General features: G+C 40.1%; 1 protein-coding gene across 1 annotated transcript in view; it reads right to left on the reverse strand.

Annotated features, from left to right (window-relative positions):
• Nucleotides 1-330: 330 nt before the first annotated feature.
• The window catches only part of LOC146707268 (uncharacterized), a 30,573-nt gene continuing 13,455 nt past the window's right edge, over nucleotides 331-17,448 (reverse strand). The window contains exons 3-12 of the mRNA XM_085458599.1: nucleotides 8,011-8,069; nucleotides 7,274-7,477; nucleotides 7,059-7,170; nucleotides 6,860-6,950; nucleotides 6,541-6,628; nucleotides 6,312-6,445; nucleotides 5,991-6,195; nucleotides 4,376-4,460; nucleotides 4,190-4,262; nucleotides 331-3,438 (exon numbers count right to left, since the gene is read on the reverse strand). Coding sequence (XP_085314725.1) covers nucleotides 2,458-3,438; nucleotides 4,190-4,262; nucleotides 4,376-4,460; nucleotides 5,991-6,195; nucleotides 6,312-6,445; nucleotides 6,541-6,628; nucleotides 6,860-6,950; nucleotides 7,059-7,170; nucleotides 7,274-7,364 — 1,860 coding nt within the window. The 5' untranslated portion in view covers nucleotides 7,365-7,477; nucleotides 8,011-8,069 and the 3' untranslated portion in view covers nucleotides 331-2,457. The remainder of the gene's footprint in view (nucleotides 3,439-4,189; nucleotides 4,263-4,375; nucleotides 4,461-5,990; nucleotides 6,196-6,311; nucleotides 6,446-6,540; nucleotides 6,629-6,859; nucleotides 6,951-7,058; nucleotides 7,171-7,273; nucleotides 7,478-8,010; nucleotides 8,070-17,448) is intronic.

Genomic DNA, 17,448 nt, shown 5'->3' on the forward strand with positions numbered 1-17,448 from the left:
TAAAAGTGAGTCAGGTACACAACCTGATATCACAAATCATCACCAAGCAACAGCAGTGCACCCAGGCAACTGCCTGCACAGGTAGGACTGCAGGGAATAATAAGTTATTTACAGTCTCTATTCTCCAGAGTTAGTTTTCCCTGCAAACAAGAGTCTACTACACACAGAGATATGAGTGTCTTTATCTCAGGGACTAAAGAGTTTCTCACTGATTTAAATTTTGCCTCTGCAAATCAATTCATTATCAGGAGCACATTTTTTTGAAAATGTTCATGTAAAATCTTTTCTTCGGTTTACATTAAACTTTAAAAATAAAAGGCCCACAAGCTATTTACACTTGTCATTTATTTTATTGTGAAGTTCATCACAGTAAACAACATGTTTTACGACTGACTTGATGGTCTACAACATACAGGGAAACCAAGATCAAAACAATAATGTGAACTATTAGACTATTTGTCATTGACATACTTCCATTCCATTACAGACGTATACATATATTTATTTTATTAAAAGGTAAAATTATTTTTATAAAACAAATACAAGTTCTTATATAAGTCATTTATGCTATTAATGATCTGTTACATCTAGACATTTCATCTTCAAATATCCTGGTTATGGTTAATATGTGATTATCATGATAACAACATTAGTTCACAAACTCACCTATCTGGAACTTACATTCCTTTACCAACATTTGTTTCAGTACAATAAGCTACATGCCATTTAGATGATCTCACTAAAACCACAATATAAACGCAAACACTTTTATTATTACAACCATATTATTATTAATTTGAGTTTAGTTTCTCATTAGATAATACATTTGGTTTTTAACAGTAACAGTTTAAGTGCAAAGTTCAGATATATGAAAAATTATTTTGTTTAAATATTAAAGATAAAGGAAAATACATTTATAAATATCACCACCAGCGCTGCTGAACAACGTGAAGTGTATAAAGTTTTATGTGATGTTACATTTTCCTGAGAACTTATCCGGTCGTTAAGTCTGACGTCACTAGCCGTGTCTGGGTCTAAACTCCGCTGCAGCTCCATGTATCAAACGATCACTGTGGCATTACTGAGAGTTGAAAAACTGTCTAAAGTCTTTCATCTTTAATAAAATGATCAGCGTTCTGCTCTACCAGGTGTAACAATTGAGTTTAACATCCAGGCATCCATGAAAACGGAATTTATGACATTTAACAGAGTTAGAAGTTAGCAGGAAGTTAGCTCGCTAGCTTCTATCTAAATACAATATAGCATGTCCTGACTGCGGGGTTTTGGAAACAAATTAAAACGTACAGCTCTGTTATCACTTCCAGCATAAATGAAGACAGAAAACTAAACAGCAGGGACGTTTGTAGGGTTACTGAAGTTTGGCTAGCTGGTATATAATGATGTGCTACGTGACCGCTAGTGACACTGCTATGTTAGCATAATATAAACAAGCTAACTTTTTTTCCACTCGATAAAAGTTAACGTGAGTGTTCTCGGTGGTCAGGAACAAATGTAATTGCATGGCAGGATGCTGTAAAAGGACCAAACTTCAGCCAGGAGAACAACTGAGATAATCCATCCACAATACGAGGTTAGTCATTCATATACTGCTGCATGGGCTGGGCTGTAGTTACATCCTAAGGTTTTAAAAACTGAGCTTAAATAAATGATTAACGGTAATAAAAGCCGAGGGAGGTCAACAGTGATCACTGGAGCTTTTTGAGATTAAATAGAAGAAAATACAAAACATTAAACATGTTAACAACACAAAAGCCATATTAAACGCAGACTACTTTAGGCCCGGAAGTAGGATTCATCACGTCATCACTTAACGACCGGATTGGGTGTGATACATGCAGTGTTGCCAACGCCTCAGTAAGGAAAATCGCTATTGGTTGTCCTAAAAGTCGCTAGAAGTCAAATGACATCATCGCCTAATTTGCATAATTGGTCATGCTAATCTAATTGTAACCTATGTTGTTGGAGAGAGAAATAACATTGTGGAAGAAACATAAAGTGAGTAAAAAACATCCTAAATGCATTTAGAGTTTATTTAGAACTACAAATTAACTTTTAGCAATTATTGTTTTTTTTAATGTCACAGTTCCAACCCTGCTCCTTTACCCGGGCTTGGACCGGCAAAAGTGACCCGAAATTGGCACTCTGGTGGAGTTACTTTGTGTGTGTGTTTATAAGTAGTTTTAAACCTTGTGATCCACAAAACAGCATAAGAGTAAAAGAGTAAAAGAAGAACTGACTGCGTTACAGCACCCGCTGCTTGTTGAGAATAAAAGCGATACGCGCTTTCACGTCTTTTTTTAGCAACTTTTTTTAGAAAAAAAGTCGCTAAGGGGTCTTAAAACTCGCTAAATATAGCGACAAAGTCGCTAAGTTGGCAACAGTGGATACATGTGCTACATGCTATTTTGTCCTGGTAGTTGAGCCTGCTGTCTGTTCTCAGCCCTCCTCCTGTTTCACTGGCATATATCCATCACCAGAGGGCTCCACCGACCTGCCTGTTGACATCAGAGCAAACCCCTGTGTCTTGTGACCTGGCTGGAGCTGCAAAGCTGGACTCAGTCGTGGCCCAGGCAAGTTCAGAAGCAGTTGAGGAAAAGAGAGCAGGGAGCATGGTAAAGCACTGGAAGGATGAGGTGGAAACAGGAAGCGTGTAGATTCAGTGGACTTATCAACATCCTCCATGCCCTCATCCTGACTCAGCTGCTCCTCTCCCCCACTGCTAACACCCGAATCCAAGCTGGGAAGCTCCGGGCTGTCAGCCTGCTGTTTCTCCACTCGCTCATAATCAGAACAAACCTGGATAGACTTGCCAAACACACCTCCGCTGCTTCCAAACAGCCTCTGAAAATCTGCCTTTTGTTCATTCCCTCCCTCCTTCTCTTCCTCAGCCTCAGGTTCTTCATCATGGCTATCAGTCATATTGATGCTATCTGCCTCCATGCTCTCTTCACTGACCTCTGCACAACTGCACATGCCTGAATCTAGACTCTGGAGCCTAAATCGATCATTGTCGAGCCTCTCAGTTTTCTCGTAGTCTGAAATCACCTGCACTGGCTCACTGTTACTGCTGCCTTTGAGCAGCAACATTAACGTCTCCTTTTCTTTCTCTCTCGCTTCATCACTTTCCTGTTCTGCGCTTTTTCCTTCACCCTGAGTACCAACAGGACCATAAGGCGTGTCAACCGCACAGGGCTTCAGATTCCCAGCAGTGAGTGAGGAAATAGGAGGAGGGCTACAAAGCTCAGAGTAACTTGGGTTAGTGAAGCTGGAGCTGGTGGAGTCATAGCTGCCTTTGTTCAACACCATCTTCTCATCTGGCTTGTAGGCCACAGCAGCATCCACAGGTGAGGTTAATTCTACAGTGATAATTTCCACTGGTTTCAAGAAGGAGTGAAAGTATTCACTGGAGAACCCACTCTGGAGGAGAGAAAGTCACAGAACAGAAGAGATTAGAAAGATTTGAAATATATAAAATTATCAATCTGCACTTTAATGGGATTAAATAGGAAAGCATCAGCTGTTTGGGGTGCTTCACTCAAACTTTAGTGAATTTGAGTTGTTTGGATCATAAAGGTCATAAGTCTGTGGCTGGATTAGTGAGTCACTTTGTCTGTCTGGTTCCACCTCCCACAGAATTCACAGCTATCTGCAATGCTCTGTCTTTTTATGGTACATGTTGTGTCCGTCTGCTTTTTAAGCTACATTAGCTTATTTTGTTTTGCTTTTAGACTCCTTAAACTCTCTGTAGCTCCCTGCTACTTTGCAGAGGTTTTTTTTTTAATGAATATGTTTAGACATGAAAATTAGACCCTGATGCAGTCCACCTCTGTGGTTATACAGTGAGCCTTGTTCCCAGCAGGCAACAGGTTAACAGAGAAAATACTGTGAGGTGACTGTTGTTGTTAAATGGTGCTGCATGAATAAAACTGTACTGAACGAAAATTAAATCATTGTATAATAGACTTCCCATGAAACTTATCCAGCATTTTATTTTAACACTGTGATGACGCACTCTACTCTTAACCCTACACTAAAGAAGAGTCACTATTGCACTAAAACTATTGGCTAAAACACAGCTTTGAATATATGATAATAATTTGATTTCCTGCAAACAAATTCACCACAGTATTTCATAAATACTATGTTTACTGCCCTGAAGTACACTTACCTGGATTTCTCGCAGGAAGGATTTTCCTGGGTCTGGTATGGGTGGACCTTTGATTTTCTTTACTATGTAAACCCTAAAAAAATAAAAAATAAATCAGAGTTGTCAGAAAATAACTTAAGTAAATCAAAATAGAAGAAATTCTAATAATATTATTTGCCATAGAAACTTGTGTCTGTGCTCACGTACCGGGTGGTTTTGTGAGTGCTTAAGAGCAGGCCTGCCAGCAACACCACCACACCGACTATCGTTACAGGAACAACAAACGTATTACCTGAAAAATACGGGACAGATCAGGACACAGTGGCTCAGAAACATGAGAAAACTGGGTCATACAGCCAAGTCCATGAGACACAGACAAGTTTGCTTCTGCAGCCGATACAGTGAATTTAAATAGAAATCAAGATGTGAGTGTGATTTATTATTCAAGAGACTAAGGATGAACACAGCTGTTATCCAACTGCAATAACACATCTGAATACTACAAAAAAATGTCCATCACGCCACTCTTGTGTTAATCTATGCACGGTCTGAAGCATGTGTGTGGGAATGTATGTGAATGTTTTACTGTTATATCTTATTAGTATTTTAAGTATTCTATCTATTTTATTTATTGAATTTTATTGTTTTATTTATATTTTGATATTGCTAGGGATGATGCAATGATCGGGGACCATTCTTAATTTCGTTGTTCTCATGACAATGACAATAAAGTTTCTGATTCTGATTCTGATTCTTTTGCATGAAGTGCATGGATTATAAAAATACAGACATTTTCAGTTATGCCCTTCATCTAATTATTATTACTAATCCTTGAGTGCAAATCTTTTGTATGTGACTGTCTGAAGTCAGAAACCTTCAAAATGCCATTTCTTCCCTTTACTGCAGCCTCCTTCAGTTGCTGTTTGCTTCTGGGTCTTTCTTCTGTCTGTCTTCACTAAGTGAAAGTACGCCATGTTGGGCTGGGGTCATGTGACCGATTTGTCCTTTTATGAACATCTCTGTTCCTTTTGCTGCATGTTTTGGGTCATTACAGGCCCATCCTGTGAGTTTGTAATATTTGACTGAATCAGAAAAGAAAGTATTGTTGTTGCTGTAGCTGCTCTGTAAGCATTCACCAGTAAAGACCAGCTAACTATTTCCATCAGCAGCCATGCATGCCAGTGCCATGAAGCTGCTGAGTTGTTGATGTGACAACCCTCTAAGTGTTGTAGGACCTCTATGATAAGTCTCTTTTGTGTTTTAGCCCATTCAAGGCCTTGCACTGGTTCCCCATATGGACTGCATATTTTATGTTCCCATGAAAAACTACCGAATGGAAACTAAACAATTTCATCAACTCAAGGAAACAGTCCAGATGTGGACATTGATACTTTTGAATCTGAGAATTAATGTAGTTGTAATATTGGTAGTATGTGTTATTGTTGTCTGCCGTTTATCTTCTTCTTTGGTGGCTAACGAGTGTTTGTTGCAGACAGACCACTCCTAGATCAGTCCTATTGACTTTGAATGGAGAGCCAGCCCTCTCTCTCACCTCTCCCTTAGTGGCTGAGTGGCAGTTACCACTCCTTCACTTTTCCCTTGTATGTTGAAGGTTGTGAGTTATATTACAGCATTGGACATTTTTCACAATGGCTTCTTCCCCTCTATGCTGTGTATTACACACCAACACGCTTCAAACTTTAAACATTTTCCCATATACATAATTATTCCATACTGCAGTAATCATGCTCAGCATAAATGAATTGGAAAGATTTTGACATTGGTATGTTATGTTAAACAAAACATGTTGAGATAAATGTACCTGGTGGTGGTTTTATTTTCCCTACTGGTGACTCCCATGATGCAGTGGGGCTCCAGTCACTCCAGGCTCCCTCGCGGTGCCGAAAAATAGACCGCACACGAACTCGTGCCTTGTACCTCTCGCCTTGTATCAGCAAATCTGGCTCCAGCTCTGCCTTGCACTCCTGCTCACACTGAATGCCACTTTTATTGTGCACAGCAGGATCCTGACACACAGAAACCAGTGTGGGGTTGAGAACGAATCTTGTTTCACATGTGAACTTTCATGATCTCAACTTTATACTTAAACTTGTTCACATTGTGTCATAAAATCTAAACTTACACTCCATGACTGATCCTGCTTCTTCCACTCGACTTCACTTCTATATGAACTGATCCTTTCATGTTCGGGGACTTGGGACAACCAGGAAACAGACGTGAAGTTGACTTTTGGCTCTGCAGGAGGATTCACCTTTACTGCAAGATCACACACACAGTTGTTTTAGGTCACCATGAATAGCTCGCACTGTAAATCACAAAGAGCCAGTATGTATACTGTAGATTACACTCACTGTGACAGGATGGCTTGAAAGAAGTGATTACACTCTGCTTCATTTGGTTGCAGCTCAGATTAAGGGACAACTCATGGATAGACAGAAACTGGAAAAAGAAATGTTTGAAAAATATTTAATGTTAGAAGGGGGCTTAATAAAAGCTTGATTTTGTTAAATGACAGATAACTAACTATTTGGAAGAATGCAATGACTGCCCCTAAGCTTTCTTTAGAATATTAGCTCTTCTTTCTAATTAAATTAAACTACAAACTGAGATATAGGATATATGATTGTATATCTTGGGCTTGAAAACAATTAGATTTTTTCACACACTCACAGTGTATTCCATTTCAAAGATCAGGGAGCACTTCTTTACTGCTGGTCTGGAGACGTCAACAGACTTTAGGTCACAGGAAGCGCTGTAAGAACTGAGAAAAACATTATTATTCTCTTTTTGGTGCACATGATGACAGGTGTGATTTATATATTGTGAGTTTTATGTGTTGAGCTTTTCTCTTTGTGACTGAGGTCCTTACAGGCGTCGAGATTTATAGTGAGCATGTATGGTGCATTCAGTGTCATCAGACACGTATCTGCTGTTCCACAAACATGTGATGTTTCTATTGTAGTCAGTGTAGCAAGTGAGATCTGTGAGAATTAAAACAGGAGAGATTAAATGAAAATGAGTAAATATGTTAAACAACAGATCTTAAAATCAGTTAAACATGAATAAAGAGGAATAAAGACTAACTCTCTGGAAGCCTGGGACACTCATCACTTCTGCAGAGCAACAGCAGAGGCAGCAGAATAAACAGGGAAAGGCTTTTCTTATTTCTCTCCATTAAGTCGACAGTTTTCTTTCTTAGAGGCTGCTGGGATGGTGACTGTGACTGGAAGACTTGAAGGACTGTAGTTGCTTTAGGTATTGACTGACTGCTTCCTGATTCTTCTCATCCTGCAAAGGTAACCACATGAAATAAAATGTTACCATGTTAGCAACATGATTAGAGACGACACAGTTTTATTTCTCCAAACAGTCAATACATATACAACACAAAGTGCTGTTCAGCAACTGTTATTGTGGTTTGGAGACATCTACATAAAATAAAATTGAATTGAAATCATAATTTACATGAAGCGCTTCAAAAATTAATGTTTCCATTGCTGTTGCATTTGTGGTCTTTTCTTTCAGACATGCATCTCTACCACAGCCTCACAAACTGTTGGCTGCTCGGTTTGTGTTCACTTGGTTTGATCTGCTCCACCATGTCAAATCAAATAAAACTGATACATAAATAACAACAACCTGATCTCCTGGATGTTTTCTTACACAAAAGAAATTTGCACTGAATCTTAAACTGAACAACATTCAGTAAAACATTTTTAATATTGTAATTGTAATAATACATTTCTCTTATAAAAATAATAATAGCTGTACATTAAAGCACACACGCTGTCCATTAAAGGACTTCAGTCAGTGACACTTACCTGCTGGCTGAGCTGCAACTGATCTGCTTCCAACTGCTGACTTAATTTCACCTGATATCCTGTCAAAGAGCATCACATGAGGGTGTTACTTTGTTTACGTATCAAATGTAACCAACTAAACTGACAAGACAAAAAAGGCAGGTGAATTCTGTGAGGTCACTGCCAGAACTACAGCCACAAATCTAGATCATCTCTCGATCACAACCCACAGAGCTCTTCTGACGAACATTTGAGCTTCTGAGTGTTTCACTTGAAGCCTTGTAACCCTTTAGTTTCATCGAATCTGATTCTTCAACTTATAAACGGTTGTATATAACAGTACCTGCAGTGCACCTGTCTGTATAACTCTGAGCTGATAACTTCAAGCATGCAGCATCAGGTGGAAACTGGCTGTTCTGGGTTGTTGCTTCATTTTTTGAATCTTTTGGCCACACACACACACACACACACACACACACACACACACACACACACACACACACGGCACTATTTATAAGTATTAGCAGTAGCTCCCTTTGCATGTGGACCACACTGACATTTAAACTGTGTTTGTGTGGATTTGTGCTTTTCGTGGTTTTGCAGCCAAGAGCAAGCTAACCAGCAAACACCCACATCCTCACCTAATGTCTTCACATTATGCATTAACTGACTTTAAGCATTTTATCTTTGCAAGAACACATTTCAGACAAACTTTTCTTTTCATAGTGCTCAATACAAACATATTATGTTTAAACAGCATAGTACTGAAGTTGGTTTAGATTCTCATTCACATAATAAATATCACGTCACATTAGATACTCCAGCTTTGCCCCAAACATAGAGCCAGACTCATAAAGAAGATCTTCAGATCACATCTTCTATAGAACAAAAACTGTGGATCTTTCTGAGAACTCAAATGTTCCATTAATCTGACAGGTTCACTTCCTGCTCAAAGCTTTTCAAGTTGATATAAAAGGTGTGAAAGAGGAAATCATGCTGACTGATCCTCTTAAAATGAGCTTTCAGAGCTTTCAGTTGTGTGCTGCAACTCACAAAAATGTTTCAAAGCAGTTTATGGTTTCTGTAACAGGTGGTCCAAATGCATGAAGGAAATAGCACTTCCTTCCTGATCTACTGTTATAAATATCAAAGAAGAAGCTGAACTTTACTCTGCCAAATCTACCCAATGGTTGAAACATGTCATATAGTGTTTGATGTGAAGCAGCTCTTTGTTTATTCCTGTACTGAAATCCTCTGCATTTAAACCTTTCAGACAGATTCCAGTTGTTTCATAGAACTTAAACACAAAAAGTTCATCATGGGGTTTCACGAGGTTCTGTGCTGACACTCATCTTTATTCATGCTTAACTTCAACAATATCACTAAAGTACTGCATGCATTTTCATTGCTGTGATGTCAGAGCCCAGCTATATTTATCTATGAGGCCAGACAAAATGTTCATTTAGTCCAATTTAAGCATGTCTTAAAGTCATAATTGTCTAAATAATTCAGACAATACTGAGCTAAATATAATATAAATAATATAAATCTAGATTTATATAGCTCTAAATTTAGTATAACCTCTGCCTCAAGTACTCTCATTGTGATTACCCCCAGACAATCGTATTTATTTTTAATTCCAACATATCCTCAGATCAAGTCTTTGGCACTGCCTTCTTTCAGCTAGATCTTCCATGTTGCACTTCACCTTCCTTCCGCTCTCCTTTCTTTCTCCTCCCATGCATTTCTGTGATCCCATCTGTGATCATTGTGTGGCTTCGCTTTCCTGTAGTCTGGCTTCTTCCTCACTCTGTACCTGTTTGTAAGTGTCTCCAGCTCCAGAAACATGTTTCTGATTACTGTCACACCAACCTTCCCACTGTTTGTGGTTTCTCACTGCGTGTCTTTTCATTCTTTAGTCTACATCAGATGATTGATGCAGATGAGTTGGCCAGGTAAATGTGTGACCTGTAAAGTGCCTGCAGATTACTAATAACATGGTGCATTAAATATAAATGCAAGAAAACGACAGCTGAAGCAAATTTCATTAGCCCAGCAGCGTCATGATGATTGACCATGACATTTAAAAAAAAGTATCTTTGTGTTCTAACTCATTCTTATCATTTTCACAGAGCTGTGAAGCGTATGTTCTCTTTATTTATATCGTCTTCTGACTTTTGGACTTCCCCTAACGCATTACAAGAAAAAAGTGAGAAAGATGACCCTCTTATCGCTTTCTTTTTGCCTCACTGAGTCAGAAGCACGATAACCACAAATACACACTAAAGGCTCAAACCACATCCTAACCCTCGTCTCTTCACAGAAAACAATTTTCTTTCCACTGATAAAAAAAACAAACACAAAACGTCATTCACTACCCAGAAAGTCTGCTTTCTCTTCCTTCCTTCCTTATTAGGTGTTTTTTCTTTACATGAGTGGTTGAAAGGAAGGTGAACGCACGCAAAGCTACTGGTCCGGACGGGATTCCCGGCCGCGTCCTCAGGTCATGCGCGGCTCAGCTGGCTGGAGTGTTCACGCACATCTTCAACCTTTCCCTCTCTCTGTCTGTAGTCCCAGCCTGCTTCAAAATGGCCACCATCGTCCCTGTACCCAAATCCTCCACCATCTCCTCATTGAACGACTGGCGACCTGTAGCCCTGACCCCCATCGTAAGCAAATGCTTCGAGAAGCTGGTCAGGGACTTCATCTGCTCTGCACTACCCGACTCACTGGACCCTCTACAGTTTGCATACCGCCACAACAGGTCCACTGATGATGCCATAGCCCTGACACTACACACTGCCCTGTCACACCTGGAGAAGAGAGACACGTATGTGAGGATGCTGTTTGTAGATTACAGCTCAGCATTCAATACCATCGTTCCCTCGAAGCTGGACAGGAAACTGCAGGATCTAGGACTGAGCAGCTCCCTCTGCAGCTGGATCCTTAGCTTCCTGTCTGACAGACGCCAGGTGGTCAGACTGGGCAGCATCACCTCATCCCCCATCACACTGAACACTGGTGCTCCACAGGGGTGTGTACTGAGCCCTCTCCTGTACTCACTCTACACCTACGACTGCACAGCCACTAACAGCTCCAACATCATTGTGAAGTTTGCGGACGACACTACAGTGGTGGGTCTTATCACCAACGGTGATGAGACGGCTTACAGGGAGGAGGTCAGCGCCCTGACCCACTGGTGTCAAGACAACCATCTCACCCTCAACGTCGCAAAGACAAAGGAGTTGATAGTGGACTTCCGGAGGTGCAGAGAAGTACACACCCCCATCACCATCAACGGCGCTGCTGTGGAGAGAGTGAGCAGCTTCCGGTTCCTTGGAGTACACCTGGCTGAGGATCTTACGTGGTCAGTACACACAAACAAAACAGTGAAGAAGGCCCAGCAGCGCCTCTTCTTTCTCAGGAGACTGAAAAGATTCGGCATGAGCCCCCGCATCCTCAGGACCTTCTATCACTGTGCCATTGAGAGCATCCTCACTGGATGCATCACCACCTGGTATGGCAACAGCACCGCCTACAACTGCAAAGCTCTCCAGCGAGTAGTGCGGTGCTCTGAACGGATAATTGGAGGTGAGCTTCCCTCCCTCCAAGACATCTACAGGAAGCGGTGCCTGAGGAAAGCGGGGAGGATCATCAAGGACTCCAGTCACCCCAGCCATAAACTGTTCAGACTGCTTCCATCAGGAAGGAGGTTCTGCAGCATCCGGTCCCGTACCAGCAGACTGAGAGACAGCTTTTTCCATCAGGCCATCAGACTGCTGAACACGTCATAGACACCTCAGCTTCACTACTGGAACTTCAACATTATGCACTCCACACTGTATATAAATGCCACTTGTTTTGCACATATTCAACTCTGTATATTTTATATATTTTATTATTATTATTATTATTATTATTTTATTTTATTTTTTTACTATTTAATTTGTAAAAATGTGTATACACACACACACACACACACACACACACACACACACACACACACACACACACACGTAGGAAAATATTTAGTATACACATCCAGAAATGCATACACTATTATATATTGTACATATATTTATTAGTTTCAGGTTGGCCATTCTTGTATTTTGCTCGTTTGTGTTGTTGTGTTTGCACATCTCTGTTGCTTGTGGGGCTCGCACACAAGAATTTCACTCGCATGTGCTGTGCCAGTGTGCCTGCACATGTGATGTGACAATAAACAGTGATTTGATTTGATTTGATTTGAAAGGCATCTGAGGCCACAGCTTCAAACAGGTGGTAAAGGATCTAGAGAGAGTTAGTGAATCAGTAAGTGCAAATGATTAGTAAGGAGGAAATGGCTGATCACATTGTTAAACACAATCCTGGACAATGAGAGGATGTCTGAGGTAATTTTCAAGTATGACAGTGTTGTCTAAAGCTTAACAACTACAGAATGATAAAGCCGAGGATCCATACCATGAAGTTATAGGAAAGAGCTTATCAGTGAGGAGCAGTGAGTCTCCTGCTGAAAAACAGCTCTACTGGTGTCAGATAGAGGACTGCAAGTCAGTAGAAGCAAAACAGAATAAATGCATGTGAATGAGAGAGAGACATGTGCAAGGAGTAGAGATAGTGAAGGTGGATGAGTTTAAATAATTGGGATCAGGCAGGGTGGAGACAAGTGTCAGAAGGGATTTGTGACAGACATATAGCTAGAGTGAAAGGCAAGGTTTACAAGTTGGTAGTTGGTATGTATGGTTTATGTGTGTATGTGTGTTTGGAGATGGTAGCACTAACAAGTAGCAGAATTGAAGATCTTAAGGTTTCAATGTGAGTGACCAGAAGAATGAGACTAGACATGAGAACATCAGAGGGACAGCTCAGCTTAAGCAGTTTGGAGACAACGTTAGTGAGGTTAGGCTGAGATGGTTTGCATACGTGCAGAGGAGGGATATTTGAGAGTGGATGTTGAAGATGGAGCTGCAAGGCAGAAAAACAAGAAGACAGGAAGAAAAGAGTCCTAACATCCAGACAGTCTGGGTGCTCGGGGCAGGGTGAAATGGAGGCCAATGATCTACTGTAATGATTTCTTAAACAAGCAGCTGAAAGAAGGAGAAGACGACTCTAGGAGAAACCAAGATGGACTTGTACCAGAAGGATGACGAGACAAACGTATGCAGAAGGGAAGATACAGCTCATGAGGTCAGGGCCACTGTGAAGATGCCACTGCTGATAGATATAGCAAGGACAAATTCTGAAGTGTACAGGTTTATACTCTCAGCTCAGAATCAGCCAAATGCTGCAGAATTGGCTGGCCAGCACTTCATAATGCAAATAGATAATGGGTGCAAAAGCATAACAACCCAAGAGTTTCTCAAATAAAGAAAGGATATTCTCCAAGGACTGCATACAGCATGCTTTTAAGTTACTGAAGATAAAACTGAAGACAAAGAGACCCACAAACAGTAAAGACCTAGCAGAGCATCTCAGTGGAGGACACACAGCATTGGGTGATGTATAGAAATGTCTTTAATATCAGATAATAAACAGATACAAAACTTTTGCTTTGAATTTTGAAATAAAGCTGAAAGTCTGCACTCCAAGCACAAATTGATTGTCTGATGTGCAGAGGTGAAATTACAAGCAATACTTTTGATAATAATGAGCTGTAATTCATTATTATCAAGTTGTCTTAACAACTTCCTAAAACACCAACAGTGAAGGAGAGAGCATATTTTTCCCATATTGGTTCTTTTATTGCCTCCCTGTTAAATCTAGAATATAATTTAAAATTATTCTCCTCACATACAAAGTCATTAATAATCAGGCCCCAGCTTATCTTTAAGACCTCTGTTTCATCCCAATAGAGCAGTTTGTTCTTAGACTGCCTGCCTATTAAACTAAAATATAATAAAATAAAAATAAGTGACATCCGGGTGTGTTCAGTGTTCTGTCATTTCCATGTCTGTAAGATAATTCAGGCTTTACCTTTGCCCTATATAACACTTCTTTATATCTATCATCTAGTGTGACTTATGAAAGAGAGTTCAAAGAAAAGAAGAAGCTACGCACATTGGGGGTTTTTTTTTGTTTTTTTTTACTGATGACAGTAACTTAGTGATATGGTTGGTCACATGTTTTGACATTTCATATCTGAGAATGAAACAGCCACTATGAGTATGTGAGTTTTTCAATCCCCTTTGTACTCTTTATCAAGTTACTTAACATGTAAGCCACCAACGGCAGGTAGAACAGCACCTTGTAGACTTGTTAAAGTGAAACTCTTTATGTGTTAAAAATGTTTCATGGTTACTATGACTGTGAAATAAGTGAAGTGAAAGTAGTATGATTTCAAAACTAAACAGTTTAAACAGCCACACAAACCTTAATTTTATGTCTTTGTTTTTTCTTGACTTTTTAAACTTAAATAATAAGTTCTGTTTTATTAAGGCGATTTTTAAAGAGTCCTTGGGAAATATGTCTTCTTGCTGGGAGAACCTTGAGATCTCTTTCCTCTGTACAGGGTTCATTACTAATTTCTACTAAAAATTACTATTGGATTAGATACTTATTTGCAACAGTGTCAGTACCAACACACCTGCTGACACACAACTTTACACAGCAGTGCTACAGGCAGGCAGACATCGCCTCCCCTCACTAATAGCTGAAGTAGAGGATGTTTACACTGAACAACACTTTGGGAGGAGTGATGCAACAACTACTTTTACAAGTGTTAACCTGGCTGGCACATACGTTACTGTCAGTTGCTTTATTATTAGCAATTAGCAGGGGCGATCGTGGCTCAAGAGTCGGCAGTTCGTCTTGTCATCAGAAGGTTGCCGTTCGAGCACCGGCTCCGACAGTCTCGGTCGTTGTGTCCTTGAGCAAGACACTTCACCCGTTGCCTACTGGTGGTGGTCAGAGGGCCCGGTGGCGCCAGTGTCCGGCAGCCTCGCCTCTGTCAGTGTGCCCCAGGGCAGCTGTGGCTACAATGTAGCTTGCCATCACCAGTGTGTGAATGACTGAATGTAGTGTAAAGCGCTTTGGGGTCCTTAGGGACTAAGTAAGGCACTATACAAATACAGGCCATTTACCATTTTACCCAGTGGGTCACCAGGAAAGTTTAGAGGGTTGCGTAAGGGGGTGCATCTGGGAGTATATCTTTGCCAAATCAAGCACAAGAATCCATCCACTGAGGAAACCCTGTGGAAATAAGGGCAGCACCGTAAAATAACATTATGTGAAGGCACATTGGCCATCTGTTCAGCCATTATTAAGGTAGTGGCTAGTGGCTTTAGCTAATAATAGTAATAAGGATAATGTGGGAACTAAGCACCAAATACAATCTTGCCCATATTTTGCCTTTGATGTCAAGTATCAAAGATTTTCTTGGTAGACTTGGATGATTTTTATTGACTTTGACATTCATGTCATGACGTGACAGTATCATGGTTTCTCACAAGATGTCATGATTACATTGCTGAAGAGCTGTCTACTATAGTGAATTCGATACAGTCACCAGCTGCTAGGGAAGAATGTGTAATCCCCACAGGGCTGGACTGGTAATCTGTCATACCGTCATACCATCATTTTCCTAGTGGGGTGACGGGTCAATTGAAGGGCCCTACAAGTTCTAATTCTTGTTAACAGAACTGAATGTTGCAGTTGCTTTTCACACTGTTGATGGCGACTGTATGCTGTTTTCTTTGTACCAGGAAGGCACTGTTAAGTACAAGTTTTAGTTGATGTTGTATAAAAAAAATGATGAAGAATGATTTTGTTTTATAAGAGAAAAGCTCTTTTTATTGTTGTTGTTGGTTAGGAAAAAGGAGATATAATGTCTCTCATCTCTTAGTTACCATAAGGAGAAAAATAAATAAATAATACTGCCACTTTATGATCACAGGTTTGGTTTCAGCTAGAACTTTTAAAGAAAGACTTTATCGATGTTGTGTTGGAAAAATATATATTAGTCTTTTGTTAAGTGTTATGTTTGGAAAAAAAAGGAAAATACTCCCAAGCTGGTGAACTGAATGTTGCAGTTGCTTTTCACACTGTTGATGACGACTGTGTGCTGTTTTCTTTGTACCAGTTGCCAGAATAAAGAGGGAGCCCAGAGTAAGGACAAGTCCAGCGTCACAGTGCCGTCCTTTCTACATGGACATACTGTATCACACCACATGCACCATAGACTCACAGAACAGCAACAGCTACACTTGCTTCTGCATTTGCTGCTGTGAATGAGGGATAATGAAAGAACCTGGCATCTTGGTGCAAGAAGGGACGAGATGAGATGAGATTAGATTAGATGACACTTCATTAATCCCTCGGGTGGGTTTCTCTAGGAAATTCAGTTTCCAGTAGCATAGCACCGACAGAAGTTGCATGTTACAGAGTTGGAATACCAAATAAAAGGGAATGAGAGTAACAGCAAATGTGTCCTCCTTTTCCCCACACTGAAAAAAAGGGATTGGCCAACTCTTGTATTTACGTAAGCATCTTGCGTGTATTTAACACAAGTGCCTCGTGCTTTAAAGTTAAGTGTAACTACATAGTGTAGAAACTACATGATATGCAGAGAGGCTAGATTAAATTGTTCATATCATGTTCAAGTGAAGTAAGTCAATAATATATCAATGTTAAATCCCGTGACACTGCACGGGTTTCAGACTCGCGCTCTTTAGATCGTGGTTTCAGGAAGGCATCCATCTCAGTCAAGTCGAGCAGCCACCTCTACTTTTTTGGTATACCAAAAAAAGTAAATTGGGTGGTTGTTACATTAAAAAAGTCTAACTTGTAATTTGAACACAATAATTTCATGTTTCTATGAATGTAATTAAATCATGAAGAATCTGTACGAAATTCAACAACTTAATTTGTTCTTGTTGAGACGACCTGATACAATCTAGTAAGAGTGGTTAGTTGCTGAACTCATGAAATTCACAAGATCGCACAAGATTTCAAACTGCAGGAAAATCACTGGAGTTATAAGAGGCAGACAACTGCACGCACCACGTGCATGCTATTGCTATTTATTGTGTATTATTACAAAAACAAAAAAATTCTGCATCAAATACAGGAAATCATAGCTTTCCTACATTTCCTAGATTGTTGGCATGGTGGTTAGTGCTGTTGCTTCACAGTAAGAAGGTCCTGTGTTCAAATCCACATTCTGGCTAGTTTGCAGGTTTCTCTCTGGGTATTCTGGTTTCCTCCCGCAGTTAAAAGTCATGCAGTTGTTAGGGTTAACTGCTGATTCTAAATTACCTGTGAATGTAAATGGTTGTTTGTTTCTATGTGATAGACTGGTGAGCTGTCCAGGGTGTACCCTGCACCGTAATCTATCACTTCAGGGTTATTTCCCAGCCCTCCTGCAACCAGGATAAAGATAGAAGGATGGTAGTTGTTGAAGACCCATTCAATTTTTATGGTAACCAGACTCTAGACTTTGTTGAACATTATGTAATATGAAGA

This window comes from Copadichromis virginalis, linkage group LG6, assembly GCF_057382275.1.
Source record: "Copadichromis virginalis isolate Kocher_CV1m ecotype Utaka linkage group LG6, C_Virginalis_male_GT1.1, whole genome shotgun sequence".
NCBI classification, from domain to species: Eukaryota; Metazoa; Chordata; class Actinopteri; order Cichliformes; family Cichlidae; genus Copadichromis; species Copadichromis virginalis.